The 24,138-nt window shown below is 40.9% G+C and overlaps 1 protein-coding gene across 2 annotated transcripts in view; it reads left to right on the top strand.

Moving 5' to 3' along the window:
• CCDC138 (coiled-coil domain containing 138) overlaps positions 1 to 24,138 on the top strand; it is a 160,389-nt gene that overhangs the window by 94,266 nt on the left and 41,985 nt on the right. For both annotated transcript variants that reach the window (XM_053707614.1, XM_053707615.1), the window contains exon 11: positions 12,837 to 13,026. In XM_053707614.1, the coding sequence (XP_053563589.1) occupies positions 12,837 to 13,026 (190 nt within the window). The remainder of the gene's footprint in view (positions 1 to 12,836; positions 13,027 to 24,138) is intronic.

Here is a 24,138-nt window from a genome sequence, read left to right as displayed (position 1 = left end):
AAGAGATGTTCAGGATCCCTGGGCGTTGGAGATCATATCTCAGGGATATCTTCTGGACTTCAAAGCTTCCCCTCCACAAGGGAGATTTCATCTTTCAAGGTTATCTGCAAATCAGATAAAGAAAGGCATTCCTACGCTGTGTGCAAGACCTCCTAATTATGGGAGTGATCCATCCAGTTCAGCGGACGGAACAAGGACAGGGTTTTTATTCAAATCTGTTTGTGGTTCCCAAAAAAGAGGGAACCTTCAGACCAATTTTGGATCTAAAGATCTTAAACAAATTCCTCAGAGTTCCATCTTTCAAAATGGAAACTATTCGGACCATCCTACCCATGATCCAAGAGGGTCAGTACATGACCACAGTGGACTTAAAGGATGCCTACCTTCACATACCGATTCACAAAGATCATCATCGGTTCCTAAGGTTTGCCTTTCTAGACAGGCATTACCAATTTGTAGCTCTTCCCTTCGGGTTGGCTACAGCCCCGAGAATCTTTACGAAGGTTCTGGGCTCACTTCTGGCGGTTCTAAGACCACGAGGCATAGCGGTGGCTCCGTATCTAGATGACATCCTGATACAGGCGTCAAGCTTTCAAATTGCCAAGTCTCATACAGAGATAGTTCTGGCATTTCTGAGATCGCACGGGTGGAAAGTGAACAAGGAAAAGAGTTCTCTATCCCCACTCACAAGAGTCTCCTTCTTAGGGACTCTTATAGATTCTGTAGAGATGAAAATTTACCTGACGGAGTCCAGGTTATCAAAGCTTCTAAATGCTTGCCGTATTCTTCATTCCATTCCGCGCCCTTCGGTGGCTCAGTGTATGGAGGTGATCTGCTTAATGGTAGCGGCAATGGACATAGTGCCATTTGCGCGCCTACATCTCAGACCGCTGCAATTATGCATGCTAAGTCAGTGGAATGGGGATTACACAGATTTGTCCCCTCTGCTAAATCTGGATCAAGAGACCAGAGATTCTCTTCTCTGGTGGTTGTCTCGGGTCCACCTGTCCGAGGGTATGACCTTTCGCAGGCCAGATTGGACAATTGTAACAACAGATGCTAGCCTTCTAGGTTGGGGTGCAGTCTGGAACTCCCTGAAGGCACAGGGATCGTGGACTCAGGAGGAGAAACTCCTTCCGATAAATATTCTGGAGTTAAGAGCAATATTCAATGCTCTTCTGGCTTGGCCTCAGTTAGCAACACTGAGGTTCATCAGATTTCAGTCGGACAATATCACGACTGTGGCTTACATCAACCATCAAGGGGGAACCAGGAGTTCCCTAGCGATGTTAGAAGTCTCAAAAATAATTCGCTGGGCAGAGACTCGCTCTTGCCACCTGTCAGCAATCCATATCCCAGGCGTGGAGAACTGGGAGGCGGATTTTCTAAGTCGTCAGACTTTTCACCCGGGGGAGTGGGAACTCCATCTGGAGGTGTTTGCTCAGTTGATTCATCGTTGGGGCAAACCAGAGTTGGATCTCATGGCGTCTCGCCAGAACGCCAAGCTTCCTTGTTACGGATCCAGGTCCAGGGACCCAGAAGCGACGCTGATAGATGCTCTAGCAACGCCTTGGTTCTTCAACCTGGCTTATGTGTTTCCACCGTTTCCTCTGCTCCCTCGACTGATTGCCAAAATCAAACAGGAGAGAGCATCAGTGATTCTAATAGCGCCTGCGTGGTCACGCAGGACCTGGTATGCAGACCTAGTGGACATGTCATCCTTTCCACCATGGACTCTGCCTCTAAGACAGGACCTTCTAATACAAGGTCCTTTCAATCATCCAAATCTAATTTCTCTGAGACTGACTGCATGCAGATTGAACGCTTGATTCTATCAAAGCGTGGCTTCTCCGAGTCAGTCATTGATACCTTAATACAGGCACGAAAGCCTGTTACCAGGAAAATCTATCACAAGATATGGCGTACATATCTTTACTGGTGTGAATCCAAGAATTACTCATGGAGTAAGGTTAGGATTCCTAGGATATTGTCCTTTCTCCAAGAGGGTTTGGACAAAGGATTATCAGCTAGTTCCTTAAAGGGACAGATTTCTGCTCTGTCTATTCTTTTGCACAAGCGTCTGGCAGAAGTTCCAGACGTCCAGGCATTTTGTCAGGCTTTGGTTAGAATTAAGCCTGTGTTTAAACCTGTTGCTCCCCCATGGAGCTTAAACTTGGTTCTTAAAGTTCTTCAAGGAGTTCCGTTTGAACCCCTTCATTCCATTGATATTAAGCTTTTATCTTGGAAAGTTCTCGGCTCGGAGAGTCTCTGAGCTATCTGCCTTACAATGTGATTCTCCTTATCTGATTTTTCATGCAGATAAGGTAGTTCTGCGGACCAAACCTGGGTTTTTACCTAAGGTGGTTTCTAACAAGAATATCAATCAAGAGATTGTTGTTCCATCATTGTGTCCTAATCCTTCTTCAAAGAAGGAACGTCTTTTACATAATCTGGATGTAGTCCGTGCCTTGAAGTTTAACTTACAAGCTACTAAAGATTTTCGTCAAACATCTTCCCTGTTTGTCGTTTATTCTGGACAGAGGAGAGGTCAAAAAGCTTCGGCAACCTCTCTTTCCTTTTGGCTTCGGAATATTATACGCTTAGCCTATGAGACTGCTGGACAGCAGCCCCCTGAAAGAATTACAGCTCATTCTACTAGAGCTGTGGCTTCCACCTGGGCCTTTAAAAATGAGGCCTCTGTTGAACAGATTTGCAAGGCCGCGACTTGGTCTTCGCTTCACACTTTTTCAAAATTTTACAAATTTGATACTTTTGCTTCTTCAGAGGCTGTTTTTGGGAGAAAGGTTCTTCAGGCAGTGGTTCCTTCCGCTTAATCCCTGCCTTGTCCCTCCCATCATCCGTGTACTTTAGCTTTGGTATTGGTATCCCATAAGTAATGGATGATCCGTGGACTGGATACACTTAACAAGAGAAAACATAATTTATGCTTACCTGATAAATTTATTTCTCTTGTAGTGTATCCAGTCCACGGCCCGCCCTGTCATTTTAAGGCAGGTCTAAAATTGAATTAAACTACAGTCACCACTAAACCATATGGTTTCTCCTTTCTCTGTTTGTTTCGGTCGAATGACTGGATATGGCAGTTAAGGGAGGATCTATATAGCAGCTCTGCTGTGGGTGATCCTCTTGCAACTTCCTGTTGGGAAGGAGAATATCCCATAAGTAATGGATGATCCGTGGACTGGATACACTACAAGAGAAATAAATTTATCAGGTAAGCATAAATTATGTTTTTTAGGGTAAGATTCTTATTGGCTCAGGTACAATAAGTGCTATAGGAGCATTTTTTTTTTCCACAGGACAAGACATAAAAAGATAAAAGCAGGAATTTGGACCAATTTCACTCTGGACATTACAAGTACAAAAAGACTAACCCTTCCTCAACTCAGCAATCGTAGTCATCTAAGACTTATTGATCTGCTTTGCCTTGGACTAGGCAACATTAGGTTTCCATAAACTTGACTCCTGCCTCAAAGTCTATATCAAGGTGCAGCCCCCAATCCAGACTAGCTTCTGGTGGGGTGCAGATTGAAACTGTTCGGGAAGCTTGGGATATGTCTTTTGCAGACCATTTTGGTTTTGGAAATGATATCTCAGAGATACTAATCTGCTTTTACATTTTATGAGATGCTTTAAAGGTTTTTGCCTTCCTTGGTTGCGTTGCAAACTTGGAAACAAAGGGGGTGATTGCCCCAGTTCCTATAATAGAACAGAACCAGGGTTTCTACTCCAACCTCTAATTTGCATATTTCTGTTCACAAGGACAATCAAAATATTGCTAAGGTTTGCCTTCCTAAACTGGTATTACCAGTTGTGGAGCTCCTGTTTGGTCTTACCACAGCCCTCAATGTATTTACCAAGATCCTGGGGTTTTTGCTGATGATGTTGCGGGCTAAAGGCATTTCAGTATCACCATATCTAGACAACATTATGGTGCAGACAAGGGGGCCTAGTTATCAAGCCGTCAACCTCAAATACGCTGGAATTCCGCAGCGTATTTGTGGCGAGGCTGATTCGCCTTAGTTATCAAAGGCTCGAGACCGGCAAAAGTAGAATTTTGTGACGTAAACTTCGATCCGCCGGACTCAGTCCGACACAGATCGATTCTTACGTCACTCCAGATGTTCCGCACACAAGTGCGGCACAATCTCACTACTTTTGCTAGTTATCAAAAAACTAGCAGGTACGCTCAGCACTTTTACGGCCCAGCGTACCTGGTTTTCAAAGCGCCAGCCTGGAGGCGGCGGATCCCATAGGAATCAATGGGAGTCTGACCATAGCGAAAGTACAAGTTCGCTGCTGCCCGACATCCCATTGATTTCTATGGGAGCTGTCTACACCTAACACCCTAACATGTACCCCGAGTCTAAACACCGCTAATCTGTCCCCCCTACACCGCCGCAACTAAATAAAGTTATTACCCCCTAAACCGCCGCTCCCGGAGCCCACCGCAAGCTACTCTATACATATTAAATCCTAAACCGCCGCCTCCCGGAGCCCACCGCAACTATAATAAATGTATTAACCCCTAAACCGCCGCTCCCGGAGCCCACCGCAACTATAATAAATGTATTAACCCCTAAACCGCCGCTCCCGGAGCCCACCGCCACCTACATTATACCTATTAACCCCTATCCTGCCCCCCTATACCGCCGCCCTCTATAATAACGTTATTAACCCCTAAACCTAAGTCTAACCCTAACGCCCCCTTTACTTAAATATTAATTAAATAAATCTAAATAATATTTCTATTATTAACTAAATTAATCCTATTTAAAACTAAATGCTTACCTGTAAAATAAACCCTAATATAGCTACAATATAAATAATAATTATATTGTAGCTATTTTAGGATTTATTTTTATTTTACAGGCAACTCTCAATTTATTTTAACTAGGTCCAATAGCTATTAAATAGTTATTAACTATTTAATAGCTTACCTAGCTAAAATAAAGAGAAATTTACCTGTAAAATAAAAACTAACCTAAGTTACAATTACACCTAACACTACACTATACTTTAATATATTATTCCTATTTAAAACTAAATACTTACCTATAAAATAAACCCTAAGATAGCTACAATATAAATAATAATTATATTGTAGCTATCTTAAGATTTATATTTATTTTACAGGTAACTTTGTATTTATTTTAGCTAGTTAGAATAGTTATTAAATAGTTATTAACTATTTAATAACTACCTAGCTAAAAGAAATACAAAATTACCTGTAAAATAAATCCTAACCTAAGTTACAATTAAACCTAATACTACACTATCATTAAATTAATTAAATAAACTACCTACAAATAACTACAATTAAATACAATTACATAAACTAACTAAAGTACAAAAAATAAAAAAAGCTAAGTTACAGAAAATAAAAAAATAAGTTACAAACATTTTACAAATATTACAACAATTTTAAGCTACTTACACCTAATCTAAGCCCCCTAGTAAAATAACAAACCCCCCCAAAATAAAAAAATGCCCTACCCTATTCTAAATTAAATAAAGTTCAAAGCTCTTTTACCTTACCAGCCCTTAAAAGGGCCATTTGTGGGGGCATGCCCCCAAAAGTTCAGCTCTTTTGCCTGTAAATGAAAAATACAACCCCCCCCCCAACATTAAAACCCACCACCCACATACCCCTAATCTAACTCAAACCCCCCTTACAAAAACCTAACACTAATCCCCTGAAGATCATCCTACCTTGAGTCGTCTTCACTCAGCCGAGCAGCGATGGAACCCAAGTGGACATCCGGACCGGCAGAAGTGATCATCCAAGGGGCGCTGAAGAAATCTTCCATCCGATGAAGTCATCATCCAGGCGGCGCTGAAGAAGTCTTCGATCCGGGCGATGTCATCTTCCAAGCCGGGTCTTGAATCTTCCTTCCGCCGACGCGGAACCTCCTTCTTCACCGACGGAGTACGACGAATGAAGGCTCCTTTAAGGGACGTCATCCAAGATGGCGTCCCCTCAATTCCGATTGGCTGATAGGATTCTATCAGCCAATCGGAATTAAGGTAGGAAAAATCTGATTGGCTGATGGAATCAGCCAATCAGATTGAGCTCGCATTCTATTGGCTGTTCCGATCAGCCAATAGAATGCGAGCTCAATCTGATTGGCTGATTGGATCAGCCAATTGGATTGAACTTGAATCTGATTGGCTGATTCCATCAGCCAATAAGATTTTTCCTTCCTTAATTCCGATTGGCTGATAGAATCCTATCAGCCAATCGGAATTGAGGGGACGCCATCTTGGATGACGTCCCTTAAAGGAGCCTTCATTCGTCGTAGTCCGTCGGTGAAGAAGGAGGTTCCGCGGCGGCGGAAGGAAGATTCAAGACCCGGCTTGGAAGATGACATCACCCGGATCGAAGACTTCTTCAGCGCCGCCTGGATGATGACTTCATCGGATGGAAGATTTCTTCAGTGCCCCTTGGATGATCACTTCTGCCGGTCCGGATGTCCACTTGGGTTCCATCGCTGCTCGGCTGAGTGAAGACGACTCAAGGTAGGATGATCTTCAGGGGATTAGTGTTAGGTTTTTGTAAGGGGGGTTTGGGTTAGATTAGGGGTATGTGGGTGGTGGGTTTTAATGTTGGGGGGGGTTGTATTTTTCATTTACAGGCAAAAGAGCTGAACTTTTGGGGGCATGCCCCCACAAATGGCCCTTTTAAGGGCTGGTAAGGTAAAAGAGCTTTGAACTTTATTTAATTTACAATAGGGTAGGGCATTTTTTTATTTTGGGGGGGTTTGTTATTTTATTAGGGGGCTTAGATTAGGTGTAAGTAGCTTAAAATTGTTGTAATATTTGTAAAATGTTTGTAACTTATTTTTTTATTTTCTGTAACTTAGCTTTTTTTATTTTTTGTACTTTAGTTAGTTTATGTAATTGTATTTAATTGTAGTTATTTGTAGGTAGTTTATTTAATTAATTTAATGATAGTGTAGTGTTAGGTTTAATTGTAACTTAGGTTAGGATTTATTTTACAGGTAATTTTGTATTTCTTTTAGCTAGGTAGTTATTAAATAGTTAATAACTATTTAATAACTATTCTAACTAGCTAAAATAAATACAAAGTTACCTGTAAAATAAATATAAATCCTAAGATAGCTACAATATAATTATTATTTATATTGTAGCTATCTTAGGGTTTATTTTACAGGTAAGTATTTAGTTTTAAATAGGAATAATTTATTTAATGATAGTGTAGTGTTAGGTGTAATTGTAACTTAGGTTAGTTGTTATTTTACAGGTTAATTTCTCTTTATTTTAGATAGGTAGGTATTAAATAGTTAATAACTATTTAATAACTATTGTACCTAGTTAAAATAAATTGAAAGTTGCCTGTAAAATAAAAATAAATCCTAAGATAGCTACAATATAATTATTTTTTATATTGTAGCTATATTAGGGTTTATTTTAAAGGTAAGTATTTAGTTTTAAATAGGATTAATTTAGTTCATAATATAAATATTATTTAGATTTATTTAATTAATATTTAAGTTAGGGCGTCGTTAGGGTTAGTGTTAGACATCAGTTTAGGGGTTAATAAATTTATTACAGTGGCGGCGTCGTAGTGGGGGGCAGGATAGGGGTTAATAAATTTATTATAGGTGGCGACGGTGTAGGGGGGGCAGGATAGGGGTTTATAGGTTTAATATAGGTTGCGGCGAGTTCAGGGAGCGGCGGTTTAGGGGTTAAACTATTTATTTAGTTGCGGCGAGGTGCGGGATCAGCAGGATAGGGGTTAATAATTTTATTATAGAGGGCGACGGTATAGGGGGGGCAGGATAGGGGTTACTAGGTATATTGTAGGTGGCGGTGGGCTCCGGGAGCGGCGGTTTAGGGGTTAATACATTTATAAGAGTTGCGGCAGGGTCTAGGAGCGGCGGTTTAGGGGTTAATACATTTATAAGAGTTGCGGCAGGGTCTAGGAGCGGCGGTTTAGGGGTTAATACATTTATAAGAGTTGCGGCAGGGTCTAGGAGCGGCGGTTTAGGGGTTAGTAACTTTATTGAGTTGCGGGAGGCTCCGGGGGCGCCGGTATAGGGGGTAGAACAGTGCAGTTTAGTGTGGGTGCTTAGTGACAGGCTAGCAATAAAGCTGGGAAAAAGCCGAAGAGCAGCGAGATCGGATGAGTGATAACTCTCACAGTCCGCTGCTCATCGCCCCGCGGCTTTTTGACAGCTTTATTTGATAACTTAGGCGAACGTATTCAAGGTCCGCGGCGGCGAAGGTAGGCGAGCTTAGGCGGACGTATTGGGCCGGCGAAGCCAGAAAAGTAGACGGCTTGATAACTACCCCCCAAGGGCTCTTTAGCTTCTCCTTTAACTGCTTCAGAGTCATGATTGGCTCATCAAAAAAGAGCTCTAAAACTCATATTCGATCATAGACTAAGTTGTTATGTGCTTGACGAAACAGCGCAGATGAAAACTGCAACATGCTTGTGCATGACTTCAGCCTACTCCCCTTCTGTAGCTCAATGCATGGAAGTTGTAGACCTCATAGTGGCTAATTCAGATGCATTTCTCTTTGCCATGCTTCTCCAGTTGTCAGCAGCAGAATGAAGGACCTGTTTCTGAAGATCTTGCTAGATCAGGAGACAAAACAGTCCTTGATGTAGTAGCATACGAACCAATCCCTTGTTTAGGGGGTCTCCTTCCTTTGGCCAGCCTGGACTGTGATCAGTTGCCAGCATATGAGATGGGGGTTAGTCTGTCAGAGTACAGTGAGTTTGGTCTCCTCAGGAGTTGAGTGTCATATTCCAACTTGTACTGTACCTTTTAATTGTGAGCTTTGTTCTTTGACATCACCATGCTATTTTAACACCACCTCCATATAGGTGCATTGCTTGATGATTTCCAAGCTAAGGCAGTTTTGCCAATTCTTACCTGAGATTAACCCTCCAGATCTCTCTCTTCGTGGATGTTAAATCTTTTTCTTTTCTCAAAGCAAGCCTTATTTTTGTTGTCTAATAACTTCATCATCAACCTAGTACTTGATCATTGTTTGCTAAACTCAGTATTAAGTGACTTTCACAGATTCTGTGTGGGACTACTTTTACACGCTGCATAGAAATACAGCCCCTACAGAGACCGGGTATTGCCTGTTCCAACCATCTACTTGGGATTACCTTCTATTTGGATCCTCTCTGAGCTGTCTGCTGATTATGGAAAAGAATATCCTACTAAACTAAGTTTTTCTTGTCCATATTTACTACTCTTCCTCACAGAACAAGTGGAATGTAGTTCCAGCTGTTTTCTCTCTGATTGAATTCATCCCCCTGCTTCACAGCAACAAGCACACAGACACTGCAGCTGCTGCCTTTTCTAATCTGCACTATATTTCACAACTATTATTTGTTATATTAACTTTTGCTACATAGTAGCTGCCTGTCAGATTACCATACCACCTGGGTAGATCTGATTACTACCTTTTGTAGCTACAGTTTTAAAACAAGTTTATATGAATTTAATTTCTCAGTAATAGTTTGGATTCTAAGGTAAAATGTTGTCAGATATATCCTATTGGGGAAACAAAAACAGGCGCCACATAGGGTAATACTGTCTTGGTTAACCAAACAATAAAAGACGTATAGGAGAGAACCCTTCAGGGTGGCTACTCACAAGATGTTACGGCACAACCGGAGTGCCTAGCTGGACAATATGGGACCAACAGAGTTTCCCATAAGACTCGCAAAAGCGGCCGGAGCGTTGTATGCCAAATCACGTGGCGGGGCAAACCAATCACAAAGACAGTGTTGGAGGCCAATCACCGATGGTGAGGAGGATGGCCGGCAACAGGCAGGACGTCACAATGGAACCAGGAAGTCAGACAAACATATGTGGATCCTCCGTTAATAAAAATGAGGCCAGCAATGAGGCAGCTGCACAGGAAGTAAATGGGAGGGGAACAACAGTGAGTTCACAAAAATGTTGTATATATTTATTCTGTCAAAACTGAGTATTACAGCGAGGCTACATATCAACATCCTGGAACTCAGCACGGTCTTAAGGGCTTTAATTGATCTATCCTCAGACAGGAACCCTTCATCCAGGTTTCAGTAGGACAGTGTCTTTACGGCAGTGGCTTACATAAATCATCAGGGGAACTCAGATTTCCCTGGCTATAAAATAAGTGTTCCGTATTATCAGGTGGGTGAAATGTCATCATTGCCATTTAAATTCTGTGAGAGAACAATTGGTAGAGGGACTTTCTCTGTCACCGATATCTTAGCCGCTTTCTCTAAGAAAATATCTTCTCTCACAAGGTCCTTTCTTTCATCAGCATCTTAATACTTTGTGATTAACGGCCTTGAAATTTAAACTTCTACATTTTTCATTAGAGGTTTGAATAATACAGTCATTAATACTTTAGTTTATGCCAAGCAGCCTGTTACCAGGCATTTTTACCACATGTTATAGAAAACCTATTTGGCTTGGTGTACTGAAAAAGTATACAGTTCAAATTCCTTTATAATTCCTAGAGTTCTTGAGTTTCTACAGGATGGCTTGGAGAAGAGCTTATCAGCCAGTTCTTTTAAGTGTCAGATTTAAAGGGATATGAAAGGAAAATATTTATATTTAATCATTCTCTAGATCAATATAAATAGAAACAAATGCTCAAATAGCTTCCATTTTCGTGTATATATACAGCAGTTTTGCCACAATATTCTGTCTAAAATATGGTGCTTTCCAAACTTACTGTGGGACTAATTTGAATTGTCCAGTCATGGCGGGCAACTTGGGTTCTCTTTCTTGCACAGCAATTTGGGGAGGAAGCACATATCAATGCATGCGCTATTGAATATGATTGTCCCGCACATGCGCAACATGTTTCTAACCAAAGCTCCTCTGTTTCTGTTATGTGACATCATGGGCTTGTTATCGCTTGACACGGAACAGAGATTTTGAGAGGTAATGCGCATGCAATTGGGTTTCCATAATGTGCATGTGATCGGGAGCGCATAAGAGACCTTTATTAATATGTGAATGCAAAGCGATGCAATTGGCTTGTATATTTACATGAAGACACAACCATTTTTGGGGCAGGTATAGATAATGTCATCAGTTAAAATAAAAAAAGAATCTTCGATTTAAAGCACAAGTAAGTGCTATTTAATGAGAATAACATAAACTTTCTGATGTTATGTTTTTAAAATGTTCAATTTTGCTAACTTTTGTAATCCTTTAAGCCTTTTCTGTTCTGTATTACTAAAAATTTGCTAAATTCAAAAAGTTCAGACTTTTGTTCAGGCCAGTGAATCGACCAGTCATTCCTCCTTGTAGTCTTAATCTGGTTTTGAGACTTCTTCATGACATTTCTTTTGAACCTATGCATGTGTTGGACATTCAGCTTTTGTCCTGGAAAGTGATTTTCATTTGAGCTATTTCTTCAGGCAAGAAGGGTCTCGGCTTTCCACTCCGTTTTGCGCGCCTTCTTTCTTGAGTTTTCATCAAGATAAGGCTTTGCTATGGACACTTTTTTTTTTTCTTTCTTTTTAACGTGCTATCAGCAGATACTATTAATCATGAAATTGTGGTTCATCCTGATACCCAGCTCCTAAAATGTATAAGGAGCAACTTCTTCATAACCTTGATATGGTGTGGTGAGGGCTGTAAAGATCTATGTTGAAGCCACAGAATCCTTCAGACTCTCTTCTTACTACTTTGTCCGTTTCTCTGGACCTTGCAAGGATCACAAAGCTAGGGCAATTACTTTTGCTGCTTGTCTTAAGGCCTTAATTCATACTCCATACATGGTTTCAGGGAAGACTCCCCCTGAGCGTATTACTGCTCTTTATACTAGAGCAGTTGCCACAATTTGGGCCTTTAGTAATGAGGCTTCCATAGACCAGATGTGTAAGGGGGCTACTTGGTCCTCCTTTGCATACTTTCACTAAATTCTACCATTTTGACATTTATGCCTCTGCAGAGGCTGCTTTCGGCAAGAAACCACTCACTGTGTCTAAACACTAACATTACTTACTCGCCTGTAGCCCCCCCCCCCCCCCCGCCTCGTGGACTGGTTATGATCTTGTGATAATCTTGAGGACTCATATTATTTTATGAAAGAAAACTGAATTTACGCTTACCTGCTAAATTAATTTCTTTCATAATGGTGAAAATCCATGAACCCTGACCTTGTTATTCTGTACAGTTGGTGGCTGGATTTGTTTTGCAAAGCTTTGTCCTTTCTTGCTTTTTTAGATTTTCCTCTGCTTGGGTTATGCATGACTGAGGGATTAAAGCTCTGGTACGTAGGGATGTTTTTGCCTCCTAGTGGTCTGGAGTGTAATTCCAAAAAAGGAGGCAAAAATATTTTTTTATCTGTAACTTTAAATTGTCATTGACCAATATAGATAAAAAAAAGTCTAAATGTTGGTGTTTTGGGAAAGTGCACTGATGGTAATATGTGTTTTTAGGAAAAAATGACTCCTGTACTGCTGTTTACTATGTACAACATAGAAGAGGCATTGTATAGTGTGGTGTTTTATTTGTTATTTTCTAGAAATACTTGGTTTGCTGAAAATAAATCACAATGTATTGTTTGTGTCGGTACCACACAGAAAAAAGGAAATTGTGTGTAAATTCAATTACTTCCAAATAACAAAAATGAAGTCTAGCACAGGGGTGTGAAGTGGCTCAGTACTGAATGGGTTAAAGTTATGTTATGTTTATAGAGCTTGTGGGTAAAATGTGTGATTTGTTTGCATGCTTTGTTACTACTTTTATTTATGGCTTTACTCTTTTTTGATAGGAATGATCTTATTAAATTGTATAACTTTCTCATTCTTATAACAGATAACTATGACCTCAACTTTGAGACGACTGGGTGAAGAAATATATAAAGGTGCAGTGTTTCGTGCTTCTAATGAGACCCTCTATGAAAGCGTTACAGAGAGTGAAAGAAAATTTGCTGCTTTTTTTACAAGCAATCACTTACCTTTAAGATTCATATCAACATTAATTATTCTTAAAACAGTAAACAAAGGTAAGCTTTATCTGCTTTCTCTTATGTCAATCAAGGGTCATAAAGTACTAAAACGATAAGGCCTGCATATCTGTTTAAAATTGGTGAAACTATTTGTAGAACAAATCAAAACATTGTTGTATTTCATTGAATGCCACTTTGTAAGGACTGATTTTCTGTGTTTGAAAGCCACAACGTCTATATATATATATTGTTTGCCTACTAATCCAGTAAAGAGACTAAACACATTGATAATGTTTTATTCAGGAGGTTCATAGAACTTCTGATACCCTTAAAGAGACAGTCAACTCAAAAAGTTGTATTGTTTAAAAAGATAGATAATCCCTTTTATTACCCCTTCCCAAGTTTTGCACAGCCAACAGAGTTATATTAATATACTTTTAACCTCTGTGATTACCTTGTATCTAAGCCTCTTATAACAGCCCTCTGATCACATGACTTTTTATTTATTATCTATTGACTTGCATTTTAGCTGTGTTGTGCACAACCCACAGGCGTGAGCACAATGTTATCTATATGGCCCACATGAACTAGCAGTCTCCTGTTGTGAAAAGCAAATAAAAAAGCATGTGATAATAGGCTGTTTATAGTGGCTTAGAAACAGACATAAATTTAGAGGTTTGAATGTTATAAAGTATATTAATATAACAATGTTGGTTGTGCAAAGCTGGGGAAGGGGTAGTAAAGGCATTATCTATATTTTTAAACCATAACAATGTGTGTGTGTGTGTGTATGTATGTATATATATATATATATATATATATATATATATATATATATATATATATATATATATATATTTCTCTTACTTGGTGTATTCAGTCCACGGATTCATCCTTACTTGTGGGATATTCTCAATCTCTACAGGAAGTGGCAAAGAGAGCACACAGCAAAGTCCATATAGCTCCCCTCAGGCTCCGCCCCCCCGTCATTCTCTTTGCCGCTCTAACAAGTAGCATCTCCACGGGAGGGTAAAGAGTTTGTGGTGTTAGATTTGTAGTTTTTATTTCTTCAATCAAGAGTTTGTTATTTTAAAATAGTGCCGATTTGTACTATTTACTCTGAGGCAGAAAGTGATGAAGATTTCTGCTGAGAGGAAAAAGATTTTAGCATGTAGTAACTAAAATCCATTGCTGTTCCCACACAGGACTGTTGAGTACCGGAGAACTTCAGTTGGGGGGAACAGTTTGCAGGCTTATACTGCTTAAGGTATGTTCAGTCATTTTTTCTAACAAGACTTGGTAGTGCTAGAAGACTGACAGAAATCCCATGAGGGAAGGTAAGCCATTTTCTGAGACACAGTATAGAATGATGGCTTCAGTTAAGGGCTTTAATACTGACAGACACTGTGATGGGCTAAATCGATTACTTTATTAAGGTAATCTTATATTTATTAAGCGTTTTAGACGTTGAAAACACTTTTTGGGGACTTTTTTACGCATGGCATTTTGTAAGACAGCTAATCTGACTCAGAAAGGCCCCATAACTCTTGAGGAATGAAGGAGGGGGCCTCATTTTCGCACCTCAATTGCGCAGTTGATTTGCAACACAGCTCCATGCAGCTTCATGTGCAGAGCCTTAAGAGTACAGGAGGACTTCAGGGAGGCTTAATTTACACCTGCAATTAACCCTAAAGGAAAGTAAAGCCACAGCAAAGACTGTGGCATCGTACTGTAGTGGGTTAAACCGGGTGTTTATTTCATTTTGCTCCGGTTTGGGCATTAAGGGTTTAAATGATTTGAAAATTTGTGTGCAATCATTTCAAGGCATTAGGATCATGTGGTGAAAATTTCATTAAGATCGGATGTTTTTTGATGATTTGGTAAAAAAGTGTGTGCTTTTTATTATTTAAAGAGACGGTAACGTTTTTTCAAAAAGTATTTTTTTCAATATTTTAGTGTTGTCTGAGTCTGTCAAACATGTCTGAGCCTTCAGATAGACATTGTTCTTTATGTTCAAAAGCCATGGCAGTACCCCCATTACATTTATGTTTAAAGTGTGCAAAAACATCTAAGCATTTTACAGATCATCCAGTGACAATTAAAAATGCTGCCCAAGATGATTCCTTAACGGAGGGTAATGAGGATAGTCTTTCTTCCTCCCCACATGTGTCTATACCAGTTACGCCCGCGCAAGCGATGCCTAGTACCTCTAGCGCATTGGCCCCTATTACTTTACAACAATTAGCAGCAGTAATGGATAATTCCCTTGCAGCATTTTTATCCAAACTGCCAGTTTTTCCAAGAAAGCGCGATAGCTCAGTTTTAAATACAGAGGATGAGCAATCTGAAGCTTTGGATAATTTATCTGTAGTACCCTCACAAAACTCAGAGGTAGCAGTGAGGGAAGGTCTGTCTGAGGGAGAAATTTCTGACACAGGAAAAGTTTCTCAGCAGGCAGAGTCAGATTCCTTAGCGTTTGAATTTCAGCTGGAACACCTCTGCGTCCTGCTTAAGGAGGTTTTAGCTACGCTGGATGATTGTGACCCCATGGTGGTCCCTGAAAAATTGTGTAAAATGGACAGATTTTTAGAGGTCCCTGTATACACTGAGGCATTTCCGATCCCAAAGAGGGTGGCGGATATTGTGACTAAGGAGTGGGAGAGACCAGGTGTACCCTTTGTTCCCCCACCTATCTTTAAGAAAATGTTCCCCATAAACGACCCTAGGCGGGACGCGTGGCAGACAGTCCCTAAGGTAGAGGGGGCTGTTTCAACACTGGCTAAGCGTACAACTATACCAATAGAGGACAGTTGTGCTTTCAAAGATCCTATGGATAAAAAATTGGAAGGATTGCTGAAGAAAATTTTTGTTCAGCAAGGTTTTCTACTTCAACCAATTGCTTGCATTATTCCGGTAACTACTGCAGCGGCGTTTTGGTTCGAGGCCCTGGAGGAGTCGCTCCAGAGGGAGACTTCATACAATGAGGTCATGGATAGAATTCATGCTTTAAAGCTGGCTAATTCTTTTATCACTGATGCCGCTCTCCAATTAGCTAAACTAGCGGCGAAAAACTCAGGTTTCGCCATCATGGCGCGAAGAGCGCTTTGGCTCAAATCGTGGTCGGCGGATGTGTCGTCCAAAACAAAACTGTTAAATATTCCCTTCAAGGGGAAAACCCTATTCGGCCCAGAGCTGAAAGAAATTATTTCAGATATCACTGGGGGCACGGGCCATGCCCTTCCACAAGATAGGCCGTTTAAGGCCAAAAACAAGGCTAATTTTCGCTCCTTTCGCAACTTCAGGAGCGGACCTGCTGCAACCTCTGCTGCCGCAAAGCAAGATAACGCTTCCCAGCCCAAAGCAACCTGGAAACCCTTGCAGGGCTGGAATAAGGGTAAACAGGCCAAGAAGCCTGCTCCTGCTACCAAGACAGCATGAAGGGGTAGCCCCCGATCCGGGATCGGATCTGATAGGGGGCAGACTTTCTCTCTTTGCTCAGGCTTGGGCAAGAGACGTTCCGGATCCCTGGGCATTAGAAATAGTTGCTCAGGGGTACCTTCTAGAATTCAAGGATTCTCCCCCAAGGGGAAGGTTCCACATTTCTCGTTTGTCTTCAGACCAAACAAAGAAACAGGCGTTCTTACACTGTGTAGAAGATCTACTAAAAATGGGAGTGATACATCCAGTTCCAATTGCAGAACAAGGACTGGGCTTTTACTCAAACCTGTTCGTAGTTCCCAAAAAGGAAGGAACTTTCAGGCCAATCCTGGATCTAAAAATTCTAAACAAATTCCTCAGAGTTCCGTCTTTCAAGATGGAAACCATTCGGACAATCTTGCCGATGATCCAGGAAGGTCAATATATGACTACCGTGGATCTAAAGGATGCGTACCTACACATTCCTATCCACAAAGATCACCATCAGTTCCTAAGGTTCGCCTTTCTGGACAAACATTACCAGTTCGTGGCCCTTCCTTTCAGGTTGGCCACCGCTCCCAGAATTTTCACAAATGTGCTAGAGTCCCTTCTAGCGGTTCTAAGACCGCGGGGTATTGCAGTAGCACCTTACCTAGACGACATATTAATACAGGCGTCGTCCTTTCACAGAGCCAAGGCTCATACGGACATCGTTCTGGCCTTTCTAAGGTCTCACGGGTGGAAGGTGAACGTAGAAAAGAGTTCTCTGTCCCCGCTCACAAGGGTTCCCTTTCTGGACTCGGTAGAAATGAAAATCTTTCTGACAGAGGTCAGGAAGTCAAAACTGCTGAAAAACTTGCTGAGTTCTTCGTTCCATTCCTCGGCCTTCCGTGGCTCAGTGCATGGAGGTAATTGGTTTAATGGTTGCGGCAATGGACGTAGTCCCTTTCGCCCGAATCCACCTCAGACCACTGCAGCTGTGCATGCTCAAACAGTGGAATGGAGATTACGCAGATTTGTCTCCTCAAATTCAAATGGATCAAAAAACCAGAGACTCTCTTCTCTGGTGGTTGTCTCAAGATCACCTGTCTCAGGGAATGAGTTTCCGCAGACCGGAGTGGATCATTGTCACGACCGATGCCAGTCTGGTAGGCTGGGGTGCGGTCTGGAACTCCCTGAAGGCTCAGGGACTATGGTCTCGGGAAGAATCTCTTTACCCGATAAAGATTTTGGAGCTGAGAGCGATATTCAATACGCTCCAGGCGTGGCCTCAACTAGCAGAGGCCAAATTCATCAGATTTCAGTCGGACAACATCACGACTGTGGCGTACATCAATCATCAGGGAGGAACAAAGAGTTCCCTAGCGATGAAGGAAGTATCCAAGATTATCAAATGGGCGGAGGATCACTCCTGCCATCTATCTGCAATTCACATCCCAGGGGTAGACAACTGGGAGGCGGATTTTTTAAGTCGTCAGACTTTCCATCCGGGGGAGTGGGAACTCCACCCGGAGGTTTTTGCTCAGCTGACCCAGCTTTGGGGCATTCCAGAGTTGGATCTGATGGCGTCCCGTCAGAACACCAAACTTCCCCTTTACGGATCCAGATCCAGGGATCCCAAGGCGGCATTGATAGATGCATTAATAGCGCCTTGGTCATTCAGTCTAGCTTATGTCTTTCCACCGTTTCCTCTTCTCCCTCGGCTAATAGCCAGAATCAAACAGGAGAAGGCTTCGGTAATTCTGATAGCGCCTGCGTAGCCACGCAGGACTTGGTATGCAGACCTAGTAGACATGTCATCGGTCCCACCATAGAAACTGCCATCGAGGCAGGATCTTCTAATTCAAGGTCCTTTCAAGCATCCAAATCTAGTTTCTCTGCAACTGACTGCTTGGTTATTGAACGCTTAATCCTAGCTAAGCTGGGTTTCTCTGATACAGGCCAGAAAGCCTGTCACCAGGAAAATTTACCATAAGATATGGCGGAAATATCTTGGTTGGTGTGAATCCAAGGGTTACTCGTGGAGTAAGGTTAGGATTCCAAGGATATTGTCTTTTCTCCAAGAAGGTTTAGAGAAAGGTCTGTCAGCTAGTTCCTTAAAGGGACAGATATCTGCTCTGTCTATTCTGTTACACAAACGTCTGGCAGCTGTACCAGACGTTCAGGCGTTTGCACAGGCCCTAGTTAGAATCAAGCCTGTCTACAGACCTGTGGCTACTCCATGGCTCCAATAGCTATTTCTTCTGCTCGAAGAGTTTCAGAATTGTCTGCTTTGCAGTGTGATTCACCCTATCTGGTGTTCCATGCAGATAAGGTTGTTTTGCGTACTAAACCTGGTTTCCTTCCAAAGGTGGTTTCTAATAAGAATATTAACCAGGAAATCATTGTTCCTTCTCTGTGCCCTAATCCAGTTTCTAAGACGGAACGACTGTTGCACAATCTTGATGTGGTTTGTGCTTTAAAGTTCTATTTAAAAGCAACTAAAGATTTCAGACAAACATCATCCTTGTTTGTTGTGTATTCTGGTAAGAGGAGAGGTCAGAAAGCGACTGCTACCTCTCTTTCATTCTGGCTGAAAAGCATCATCCGATTGGCTTATGAGACTGCTGGTAAGCAGCCTCCCGAACGAATTACAGCTCATTCCACCAGAGCTGTGGCTTCCACATGGGCTTTCAAGAATGAGGCTTCTGTTGAACAGATTTGTAAGGCAGCGACTTGGTCTTCACTGCATACATTCGCCAAATTTTATAAATCCGATACTTTTGCTTCTTCGGAGGCTATTTTTGGGAGAGAGGTTTTACAAGCAGTGGTGCCTTCCGTTTAGGTTACCTGACTTGTTCCCTCCCTTCATCCGTGTCCTTTTGCTTTGGTATTGTTATCCCACAAGTAAGGATGAATCCGTGGACTGAATACACCAAGTAAGAGAAAACAGAATTTATGCTTACCTGATAAATTACTTTCTCTTACAGGTGTATTCAGTCCACGGCCCGCCCTGATATTTAAGTCAGGTTCAAATTTAATTTACAATAACTACAGTCACCACTGCACCCTATGGTTCTCCTTTTTCTCCTAACCGTCGATCGAATGACTGGGGGGGCGGAGCCTGAGGGGAGCTATATGAACAGCTTTGCTGTGTGCTCTCTTTGCCACTTCCTGTAGGGATTGAGAATATCCCACAAGTAAGGATGAATCCGTGGACTGAATACACCTGTAAGAGAAAGTAATTTATCAGGTAAGCATAAATTCTGTTATATATATATATACACCCCTGTTAAAATGTCAGGTTTCTGTGATGTAAAAAAATTAGACAAAGATAACATAATTTATGTAAGAACTTACCTGATAAATTCATTTCTTTCATATTGGCAAGAGTCCATGAGCTAGTGACATATGGGATATACAATCCTACCAGTAGGGGCAAAGTTTCCCAAACCTCAAAATGCCTATAAATACACCCCTCACCACACCCACAATTCAGTTTAACGAATAGCCAAGCAGTGGGGTGATAAAGAAAGGAGTAGAAAGCATCAACAAAGGAAATAAATTTGGAAATAATTGTGCTTTATACAAAAAATCATAACCACCATAAAAAGGGTGGGCCTCATGGACTCTTGCCAATATGAAAGAAATGAATTTATCAGGTAAGTTCTTACATAAATTATGTTTTCTTTCATGTAATTGGCAAGAGTCCATGAGCTAGTGACATATGGGATATCAATACCCAAGATGTGGATCTCCACTCAAGAGTCACTAGAGAGGGAGGGAATAAAATAAAAACAGCCATAATTTGCTGAAAAAAATTAATCCACAACCCAAAAATATAAGTTTATTTCATTTGAAAGAAAAAAAACTTAAATCAAAAGCAGAAGAATCAAACTGAAACAGCTGACTGAAGAACTTTTCTACCAAAAACTGCTTCCGAAGAAGCAAATACATTAAAACGGTAGAATTTAGTAAATGTATGCAAAGAGGACCAAGTTGCCGCTTTGCAAATCTGATCAACTGAAGCTTCATTCTTAAAAGCCCACGAGGTGGAGACTGATCTAGTAGAATAAGCTGTAATTCTCTGACGGAGCCTAACCCAACTCCAAATAAGCTTGATGGATCAAAAGTTTCAACCAAGAAGCCAAGAAAATAACAGAAGCCTTCTGACCTTTCCTAGAACCAGAAAATAAAACAAATAGACTGGAAGTCTTCCTGAAATCTTTAGTAGCTTCCACATAATATTTCAAACCTCTTACCACATCCAAAGAATGTAAGGAACTTTCCAAAGAATTCTTAGGATTAGGACACACGGAAGAGACAACAATTTCTTTACAAATGTTGTTAGAATTCACAACCTAGGTAAAAATTAAAAAGAAGTCCGCAAAACTGCCTTATCCTGATGAAAAAATCAGAAAAGGAGACTCACAAGAAAGAGCAGATAACTCAGAAACTCTTCTAGCAGAAGAGATGGCCAAAAGGAACAACACTTTCCAAGAAAGTAGTTTAATGTCCAAAAAATGCATAGGTTCAAATGAAAAAACCTGTAAAGCCGTCAGAACCAAAATAAGACTTCAAGGAGGAGAAATTGATTAAATAACAGGTTTAATAAGAACTAAAGCCTGTACAAAACAGTGTATATCAGGAAATATAGCAATCTTTCTGTGAAAAACAGAAAGAGCGGAGATTTGTCCTTTCACGGAACTTGCAGACAAACCCTTATCCAAACCGTCCTGAAGAAACTGTAAAATTCTAGGAATTCTAAAAGAATGCCAAGAGAATTTATGAGAAAAGCACCATGAAATGTAAGTCTTCCAAACTCTATAATAAATCTTTCTAGAAACAGATTTTACGAGCTTGTAACATAATATTAATCACTGAGTCAGAGAAACCTCTATGACTTAGTACTAAGCGTTTAATTTCCATACCTTCAAATTTAATGATTTGAGATCCTGATGGAAAAAAACGGACCTTGAGATAGTAGGTCTGGCCGAACGGAAGTGGCCAAGGCGGGCAACTGGACATCCGAACCAGATCCGCATACCGAAACCTGTGTGGCCATGCTGGAGCCACCAGCAACACAAATGATTGTTCCATGATGATTTTAGAGATCACTCTTGGAAGGAGAACTAGAGGCAGGAAAATGTAAGCAGGATGATAACACCAAGGAAGTGTCAGCGCATCCACTGCTTCCGCCTGAACATCCCTGAACCTGGACAGGTATCTGGGAAGTTTCTTGTTTAGATGAGAGGCCATGAGATCTATCTCTGGAAGACCCCACAACTGAACAATCTGAGAAAACACATCTGAATGGAGAGACCACTCCCCTGGATGTAAAAGTCTGGCGGCTGAGAAAATCCACCTCCCAATTGTCTACAACTGGGATATGCACCGCAGAGATCAGACAAGAGCTGGATTCCGCCCAAGCAAGTATCCAAGATACTTCTTCATAGCTTGGAGACTGTGAGTCCCACCCTGATGATTGACATATACCACTGTTGTGATATTGTCTGTCTGAAAACAAATGAATGGTTCTCTCTTTAGCAGAGGCCAAAACTGAAGAGCTCTGGGAATTGCACGGAGTTCTAAAATATTTATTGGTAATCTTGCCTTTTGAGATTTCCAAACCCCTTGTGCTGTCAGAGATCTCCAAACAGCTCCCCAACCTGAAAGACTCGCATCTGTTGTGATCACAGTCCAGGTTGGCCGAACAAAAGAGGCCCCTTGAACTAAACGATGGTGATCTATCCACCATGTCAGAGAGTGTCGTACATTGATTCAAGCTGTAGAGGTCTCATGTGAAAACGAGGAAATGGGATCGCGTTCCGATGCTGCAGTCATGAGACCTAACTTCCATGCACATAGCCACTGAAGGGAATGACTGAGACTGAAGGTGCCGGCATGCTGCAACCAATTTAAAACGTCTCTTGTCTGTTAGAGACAGAGTCATGGACACTGAATCTATCTAGAAACATAAAAAGGTGACCCTTGTCTGAGGAATCAAGGAACTTTGGTAAATTGATCCTCCAACCATGTTTCCAAAGAAACAACACTAGTTGATTGGTGTGAGATTCTGCAGTACACAAAGACTGAGCTAGTACCAAGATATCGTCCAAATAAGGAAACACTGCAATACCCTGTTCTCTGATTACAGAGAGTAGGACACCCAGAACCTTTGAAAAGATTCTTGGAGCTGTTGCTAGACCAAATGGAAGAGCAACAAATTGGTAATTCTTGTTTAGAAAAGAGAATCTCAGAAACTGATAATGTTCTGGATGAATCATAATATGAAGTTATGCATCCTGCAAGTCTATTGTGGACATATAATGTCCTTGCTGAACAAAAGGCAGAATAGTCCTTATAGTCACCATCTTGAAAGTTGGTACTCTTACATAACGATTCAAAAAATTTTAGATCCAGAACTGGTCTGAATAAATTTTCCTTCTTTGGAACAATGAATAGATTTGAATAAAACCCCAAGCCTTGTTCCTAAGGAGGAACTGGCATGATTACCCCTGAAGACTCCAGGTCTGAAACACACTTCAGGAAAGCCTGAGCTTTTACTGGATTTACTAGGATACGTGAGAGAAAAAATCTTCTCACAGGAGGTCTTACTCTGAATCCTATTCGATACCCTTGAGAGACAATGCTCTGAATCCATTGATTTTGGACAGATTTTATCAAAATATCCTTGAAAAACCTTAATCTGCCCCCTACCAGCTGAGCTGGAATGAGGGCCGCATCTTCATGCGGACTTAGGGGCTGACTTTGGTTTCCTAAATGGCTTGGATTTATTCCAATTTGAGGAAGGCTTCCAAATAGAAGCAGACTCCTTGGGGGGAGGATTGAGTTTTTGTTCCTTATTCTGACGAAAGGAACGAAAAAGGTTAGAAGCCTTAGATTTACCCTTAGGTTTTTAATCCTGAGGCAGAAAAACTCCCTTCTCCCAGTGACAGTTGAAATAATAGAATCCAACTGAGAACCAAATAAATTATTACCTTGGAAAGAAAGAGTTAACTAGATTTAGATGTCATATCAACATTCCAAGATTTAAGCCACAAAGCTCTTCTAGCTAAAAAAGCTAAAGACATGGATCTAACATCAATTTTGATAATATCAAAAATTGCATCACAAATAAAATGATTAGCATATTGCAATAGGTGAATAATGCTAGATAAGTCGGAATCTAATTCCTGTTGCGCTAAATTCTCCAACCAGAAGGTTGATGCAGCCGCAACATCAGCCAAAGAAATTGCAGGTCTGAGAAGATGACCTGAATATAAAAAGGCCTTAAAGGAAGTACTATCTTCCATAGGAATAATGGTACATTTAGCAAGAGTAGAAATAGCCCCATCAACTTGGGGATTTTTTCCCAAAACTCTATAGATTTTGCTGGTAAAGGATACAATTTTTTAAACCTTGAAGAAGGAATAAAAGAAGTACCTGGCTTATTCCATTCCCTAGAAATCATATCAGAAATAGGAAAAAAAACCTGGAGAAACCACAGGAGGTTTAAAAACAGCATTTAAATGTTTATTAGACTGAACGTCAATAGGACTGGTTACCTCAATATCCAATAATAATTAACACTTCTTTTAATAAAGAACACATATACTCTATTTTAAATAAATAAGTAGATTTGTCAGTGTCAATGGCTGAGGAAGGATCTTCTGTATCAGATAGATCCTCATCAGAAGAGGATAAATTATGTCGTTGGTCATTTGAAATTTCATCTAAACTAAACTAAATGAGAAGTTTAAAAAGACCTTT

The sequence above is a fragment of the Bombina bombina genome, chromosome 3 (genome assembly GCF_027579735.1).
Source record: "Bombina bombina isolate aBomBom1 chromosome 3, aBomBom1.pri, whole genome shotgun sequence".
In the NCBI taxonomy this organism is placed as follows: Eukaryota; Metazoa; Chordata; class Amphibia; order Anura; family Bombinatoridae; genus Bombina; species Bombina bombina.
The sequence above is the reverse complement of the archived record's forward strand: the minus strand, read 5'-3'. Positions and strand labels throughout refer to the sequence as shown.